Source organism: Colobus angolensis, unplaced genomic scaffold, assembly GCF_000951035.1.
Source record: "Colobus angolensis palliatus isolate OR3802 unplaced genomic scaffold, Cang.pa_1.0 Scaffold6, whole genome shotgun sequence".
In the NCBI taxonomy this organism is placed as follows: domain Eukaryota; kingdom Metazoa; phylum Chordata; class Mammalia; order Primates; family Cercopithecidae; genus Colobus; species Colobus angolensis.
In genome coordinates, this window is record NW_012119598.1 from 3535975 (window position 1) to 3543308 (window position 7334).

At 46.9% G+C, this 7334-nt stretch overlaps 1 protein-coding gene across 1 annotated transcript; it reads right to left on the reverse strand.

Moving 5' to 3' along the window:
• Positions 1 to 600: 600 nt before the first annotated feature.
• On the reverse strand, positions 601 to 7000 carry LOC105526579 (mitoferrin-1). The gene is made up of 2 exons (XM_011962611.1): positions 6776 to 7000; positions 601 to 1812 (listed from the first exon to the last, which is right to left on the reverse strand). The coding sequence occupies exons 1-2, from the start codon at positions 6996 to 6998 to the stop codon at positions 1292 to 1294; spliced, it is 744 nt and encodes a 247-aa protein (XP_011818001.1). The 5' UTR covers positions 6999 to 7000; the 3' UTR covers positions 601 to 1291.
• Between the last annotated feature and the right edge of the window lie 334 nt (positions 7001 to 7334).

The following is a 7334-nucleotide window of genomic DNA, read 5'->3' on the forward strand; positions in this document are numbered from 1 at the left end:
GGCTCTTGTCACATGCGATGAGAAGCTGTGACATTGGAATTAATGGTTGGGACAAGACAGGGGGACAGACAAAGACCAGAGACATGTTTCCCTAGACTGCACAGGGAAACACAGGAGATGAGATTCAGTCAAAACACACATAGATCACGTTACCTGAAGTGACTGAGTTAAAAGGCTGATGCAGAAGTAAGTCCTAGGATGAAGGCAGGATTTACCCCAAACACCTGCGCCACAAGCCGCCAAATGCTGCCTATCAAGGGCTTCTAAGTGCTGGCCCGGGAAGGCAGGCATTCACATCACTCACAAGGGGAGGAAGCGGTCTCAGCAGGTTTATGTCCAGTCACCCTAATTCTGCTGGGCTCCACCACCCTCCAGCGGGCGAGATCCTGCCACCCGGCATGTATGCAGGTGTATACACAGCAAGAGAAAATGGGCCAGGGCCAGATCTCTGGTCCTGGAATTTTGGGGAAAGACAAAGGAAAAAGGCACATGAAGGTGGCTGATTGAATTTAAAAGAAAAAAAAAAGGTAGCTGCAAGTGACATATCATTATTTTGACTTTTTTTTTTAACGTACCTTTTTTCCCCCATCAAAAGAGAAATTCAAAATATAAATTTTATTATTTTACATTCAAGTGAAACTTCCATCCGGAGGGGCTAAACACAGCTGCAGGTCACATTCAGTGATTTATTATTTTGGTGCCTTTTTCGTTCACCTGATGGAAGAATTCAACCCTCTCATTTAAAAACAAAACAAGAACAACAAAAACAGCTGGAGAGTCCCAGCTGCAATACTAGGTGTAGACACGCACAAGCACACACACAAATTCAAAAACTTCTACATAGAAAAATAAAGGATAAACATTATCCATCTATTTTGTACTGTGTAATGGAACTTTTATATACATAAAAAAATTTTTTTGTTTACTGTTTTCAGTCACTGCAAATTTTCTTCCCTCCTCTGGGATCTAAGGATCCAGGGAAGAGGCTGCCACAGTGAAGCAGAAAAGCTACATTCTGCCCCGGGAGGAAGAGAAAAAGCAATTTCTCGTTCCCCTTCCAAAGTCTTTCCTGTCCACCACCGCCTCGGATGTCCCTGCAGACAGCCTTCCGGTGAGCGGCCGTCCCGTCCCCTCCTCTCTCTAAGGCATTGGGGAGCAGAGGGCCCATAGGCAGCACCCTGCAAAAAAAAAAAAAAAAATGATCTAGCTGTGAAGAGAGGGCAAGGGGCTGGATGCAGAGAATGACTTTAAGAAGAAAAGATTCTATGATCCCTTCCCACAGCCTGTTCCTTTAGTATGGAGCTCGATTTTCCAGCTGGCGCTTGGTGAGGAAGTACTTGAAGAACTCATAGACAGACCAAGAAATGGCGGTGGAGGGCATCTGGTAGATGACACGCGCCTGGATGCCTTTGAAGTAGCCGGCCAGGCCGTTGAGCTGGTACACCGTCCGGAAGGCATTGGCCATGCCCGACAGCCGGCCGCTGATGTTGGCCAGCGAGAGGGCCACGTTCTCCTGAGTGTTGAGAAGGGTCTTACAGACGTCCAGGGGGGTCGTGGCGGCCGCGGCGAGGGCCCCAGCCAGCCCGCCTGAGATGATGTGGGACTGCGGGTTGTAGGTCCGGTGGGGGTTGACCTGCTCCTGCAGGAACTCGTAGGTGATGAAGTGGATGGACTGGAAGGGGATGTTCATGGTCAGCTGCGTGGTGTAGCTCCGGTAGAAGGCCCCCAACCCCTCGGTCCTCCACACCGTCCGGATGCAGCTGAGAGCTGACCGGTGCTGCGAGTTGTACATCTGCAAGCGCTGCTTCACCACTGTGGTTGGAACCGCGGGGCAGGCCAGACGGACAGCCAGTGGGCAGTGGGTTGGAGGTGGCCCCACCCCAGGTCGGAATGAAGCCAAGCCACAAAGAGAAACAAGCCAGTTAGACACCAGAAACAGGCAAGAGCCAGCACACACAGCCCTAGTCTGAGCAGCCGCGGAGGGCCAGCTCCTGGCAGTCCTGGGTTACAATCCATTTCTGTTTCCAGGACTCGCACCTGGAAGGTGGCTATGTCCTTAAGTTTCTCCTGCCTGAATCTTGCTGAAGGCAGCCCCCAAACCAGACAGCCACTTCAGACTAGAGTCGCTGATCTATTTCCCAGATCCTGGCTGCCAGGATTCCTGTAGGAACCCTCAGGACCCACCACCAAGCTGAATCCTGTCCCCTGTCCCCCTGCCCTCCTCCTTCCCCAATACATCTACTGGAAGCGTGTCCCCTCGTGTATTCACAGGGGTTTGTGCCTCTAGCAGTAATTCTAGCTTCTGTCACACAGTGCGTTTGAAACAGACACTAGAATTATGTCTGCCCAAGTTCAATGACATTCTAACTGGGGTTCACAGGACAAGAGGCAAATGAGACTAACTGTGGTAGCTTAGGCTCAGGGTTTTAATGGCCTCATGTATTGCCAAATAAATACACACAATGTGCTTTTTTTTTACTTTTAAAGAAATAAAGACTGTCAATCGATAGTTATGACAAGGAGAAAGAGACAGTTTGAACCTCACTTTTTTCTCCTTTAAAAAAGATAAACAAAACCCTTGCTTGGTTACACGAAGTTAACTACCTGTTTACTGACCGGGTCCCTGAATGAACTGCCCTAAAAAGCAGCCCAACATATACAATATGTAAGTGAATATTGATTTGGGCATTTTTAGGTTTTTCATTGAACTACTTCCTAGAAGGGTTTCCTCCCCCCACTGCCGCTTACCTAAGAATGCCTCTTTCCTGCCCCTAAAACACTGTCTTGAACACATTCTTTACAGGACAAGCCATGAAGGCAGGTCAGTTTACTTAAGGGCATCACATCTCTTGAGAAAGATAATGTGTACAAAACAACGCAGAACACGAGCTGTCTTTCTCAGTTCTCTACTTTGTAAATAAAAAGGGGGAAACGTGTGTGCCCTTTCAGCATGCCTTGTGCAGCACACGACAAAAAAATCAACGGGAATGGAGGTGATTTTCTTCACCTGCCCACTGGCTCAACCTCAGTACCCAGACCACAGAGACTCCCCGCCCACCTCCCAACCTGCCCCATCACAACCCTGAAGGGCAGACCAAGCCCTCTATCTGCTAGGACATGGGGGGTAGCTGAGAGCAAATTTAATAGCTTCACCTTAAAAGACAAAAGATAGGCAAACTTATAGCATAAGACTTAAAATGTTGAAACTTTTCTCTCCAATTCTCCCTTCTGGCCAGGAACTATTTTCAGATGAGGCAAAAAAGTGAAAAGAGCTCCACAGCTCACCTAAAGCCATCACCAGGTAGAGAATGACCCAGCTGAAGGCCTGCCCGGTGCCAGGCCCAAAACGTAGTCATTATTCAGACCCAAGCTGGCTAAGACAGCAGGATATATAAAAAGGGAACAGACTCTGGTCTGCCCAGCTGAGGCTCGCTTCATAATACCCCCGAAATTTAAAAGAACAAAAAGAAGATAATGTGGAAAGAGATGGCTAAAACAAAATGACCCAATGTTAATTTCTGAAGCACAGTGATGGACACATTGGGGTTCATCATACTATTCTCTCCACGTTCGCATCTGTTTGAAATGTAATCCATAATCTTTCATATTAAAAACAGTCAAATTGAACACTAGCCCTAATAGCCTTTGATGGGTTCCCCATACATTTGTCTAGGATCAATAAGTGTTAAAAAAGGGCTAAGAGAGTGTGTGTGTGTGTATGCATACATAGGTTTTAGAATAGTGCAAAAGCATGCAACAGAGTCACCAGGAAACAGATTCTGGTCCCTAGCTCCAGGGATTCTGATCCAGTAGGCTCTGTGTAGAGCCTGAGAATTAGCATTTGTTTTCTTTTTTGTTTTGAGGCACAGTCTTGCTCTGTCATCCTGGCTGAGTGCAGTGGTGCAATCATGGACTCACTGCAACCTCAACCTCCCAGACTCAAGCAATTCTTCCGCCTCAGCCTCCCAAACAGCTGGGACTACAGGCACGCACCACCACACCTGGTAATTTTTGTATTTTTCGTAGAGACAGGGTCTCATTATGCTGCCCACACTGGTCTTGAACTCCTGGGTTCAAGAGATCTGCCTGCCTTGACCTCGCAAAATGCTGAGATTACAGTTTTAAACCACCATGCCAGCCAGAATTAGCATTTCTTTTCTTTTCTTTTTTTTTGTTCCTTTTGAGATAGAGTCTGGCTCTGTCACTCAGGCTGGAGTACAGTGGCATGCTCTCGGTGCACTGCAACCTCTGCCTGCTGGGTTCAAGCGATTCTCCTGCCTCGGCCACCCCAGTAGCTGAGATTATAGGTGCATACACCACACTTGGCTAATTTTTGTATTTTTAGTAGAGATGGGGCTTCTCCATGTTGGCCAGGCTGGTCTCGAACTCCTGACCTCAAGTGATCTGCCCACCTTGGCCTCCCAAAGTGCTGGGATTACAGGCATGAGCCACTGCGCCTAGCCTCAGAATTAGCATTTCCAACACCCTCAAGAGGTCTGATGCTGCTGGTCTGCAGAACACACTTTGAGTAGCTCTGAGCACAGGAATACCATAAAACTCAAATGTTCACGTCCCTTCTTGAGGCCTTTGATAACGTAGTAAAAAATTCAATTCTCCTGTCTGCTCTCACTGGAGACTAGGAGCCTCCCTGCCCACCTTCAGTCCTCTCCACTCCCCCACCATTTTTTGTGCCCCTTTGCGCATCCCCTACTGCCCCTCCCTGGGACCATGACATTACCTTCTGCTGGATTCATTACCGCATCGTGGAGCAGGGTGGCCATACTCCCAGCTATCCCTGCAAAACAAACTCCAGAAAATTACCCTCTGCGATCGGGTGTTCTCAGGAAGTTCCCGGAACCTAAAATCAGACGGAACCCAGGACTTAGCTTTCTAAGAAGCAAAATGTACTACCAGCTCCACCCAGGTAAGCATTGACTCTTAAAACCCTAAAGTGATGGTGGAAATATGATAAAAATGGGGGTGGTTAATTTAGGCACATTCACCCACATTTTAATCTTGCAAAAACCTCGTTTTCTTTCTCGTAGTCAACCCTTGGGAAAAAGCGAAACCTGCAAGTGTTGGTGGTTCCCAGAAACCACACATCATGGCTTTTTCCACTGTCTAGGTGTTAACTTTCTCTTGTCCCTTGCCTGTGTCTACACATTAACTCACTTTGCCCTTAAGCTGGGGCCCTGAAAGGAGATAATATCATATATACAGCTGAGAAGGGGGAAAAAAGCAAATCTGGTTAAAATTCAGGCTTTAAAAAAAGAAAAGAAAAGAAAAAAACTGGGCAAGAGAAGAGGAAATCAGGAGAATCTGCATTTGGTAGATTTCCAGGGTCAGTCTGCAAAGCGAAAGGACTGACCCCATCTGAGAGTCAGGTCGGGCCTGGCTTCAAGAACCAGGAACCTCAAAAGCCAGAATCAGGCCTGGAATTTTGCTTTTGGCTTTGAGTTTCCTCCCTTTGCGGTGACACTGCCCCGTAATTAAAATGACCACGGGAAGGTGGGAGGAATGAGGAACACCAGGATGACTCTTCAGCAATGCATGTAATACCCACTCCCCCACCACACACACACTTATAATCATTCCTAGCAAGATCACCACAGCATAAACCACACACTGCAGAAACAGCGCAGGGCAGCACTTGGCATCAAATGGATTCCGTCAAATCTCTTTCAAGGAGAGAAACCCTTACAGAAGGCAGTTTCAGCAAAAGGGCCCCAATGTCATAGAATCAAGGGTAGGTCAGGGCATGGCTCTTTAGTGACCGTCTCAATAAATGCACTAATGGCCAATTTTTACAAAGCAAAACAAGTATCTGCAAACCAGCCAGGCACGCTTATGACCAAGGTTGGCTAATGGGAGGAGAGATGCTTTTTGAGCAGAGTAAAAAGAGAGGGGGAGAAGTTATTGCTGGTCATATCTGTGTCTCCATTGCTGAAAAAAAATGAATTCTGTCAAAATAAAGGTACTTTATGCTGCTATCCATATTTCCATTCCAAACCCAAACAAAAAACAACAAAAGCCAACCCCACCAGAGAGAGGAAAATAAAAGCTCAGCCCTCCCCAATAAAACATGCCTTATGTAAGAGCTGCTGATAGATTTGCACCCCCCACCCCGCCTCTCTCCCTCAAAACAACCAAACAAAATGATTTCAGCCCTTGCTTGCAGAGAGATGAGGCTCAGACAAACAGAAGAGAATGGGGGTAAAATTCGCAAATCCCCGGAAGCTTAAGGTGGGAAAGGCCTTCTGCGTTGCGCGAGTCCTTTGTCAGCCATAAAACTTCTTGACCTTTTAAAGCTTAGTTAGTCTTGGCGTTGTAGAGACCTGTTGTACCAGTTTTTAAATAGTCTCAAAGAAGCTGTCCAGATAACTTTTTTTTTTTTTTTCTGAATCCAGCATTCAAAAGTTTTGTTTCTATTCAGGGTTTCTCCTATGTCTGATCATTAATTGCTTTTGAATGTTTAAAAACAAAACAAAAAAACCGTAACAAAAAAGAAAACCCACATAACAATAAAACCAAAACCCCCACTGTCACTGATGTCTCCCCAGGCTTCAGAAAGCGGAGGGGAACGGAAAAAAGCATGTGTGTGCGCGCGCGCGTGTGTGCATGTGTCTGGGTGTGCGTTGCACACACAACTCTGAGTTCTTTATTCATGAGCAAGCGGGCCGAAGTCGAGGCGGCTGGGTCACAGGGAGGAACACCCTGGGGAGGGATGTGTTGAAGAAGAGAACTTTCTAACTCCAGACAAACGCTTTCAAAATACCGTTGGCTAGGTGGCTGTTTCCTTGGTGGTGGAAAACGTCATTTAAAGTCCTTTTCATGTTTTCATAGCAGGCAAAATACATGGCGTGGGCCGGCCCTGCACCCATGACCATGACGTTGATGCCCCGCAAGGGCCTCCAGAAGCCTTCAGTCCGCATGATTTTCTGGAGGGCTCCGTAGATACTTGTGTACCGGGCTTTGGGATCTGGACTCAAACTCTGCATTCGTGTCTGGGAGTGGGCAAGAAGAGAAAACAAACAGAAAACAGAGTTAATCAGGATGGTAAAGAAGGAAAATGAGACCTGGAGAAGGAGAGAGGGAGAAAACAATGTTCATAGTTTCACAGGATTTCTCTGGGAAGGAAACGTTTGAAATTAAAATGAATTCTACATGGACATAATGAAATCTACATGAATGTGTGCATGTAGATTTCATTATGCCCCACAAAGGGAGAAAGAGAGAGAAGGCTGTGGAAGAGGAAGACCTTCCCCTGCCACTGGCAAGTTGTGTGGCCTCTGGGGAATCCCTTAACTTCTCTGGGCTTTAAGACCTTCAATTAA

What these genes read in the sequence shown, in the direction of transcription:
- LOC105526579 (XM_011962611.1), bottom strand. Translation starts at nt 6,998, where the DNA reads ATGCAGAGTTTGAGTCCAGATCCCAAAGCCCGGTACACAAGTATCTAC. An exon ending in AAACAGCCACCTAGCCAACG is followed by an intron (nt 1,813 to 6,775) that starts GTATTTTGAAAG and finishes TTCCAACCACAG; the next exon opens with TGGTGAAGCAGCGCTTGCAG.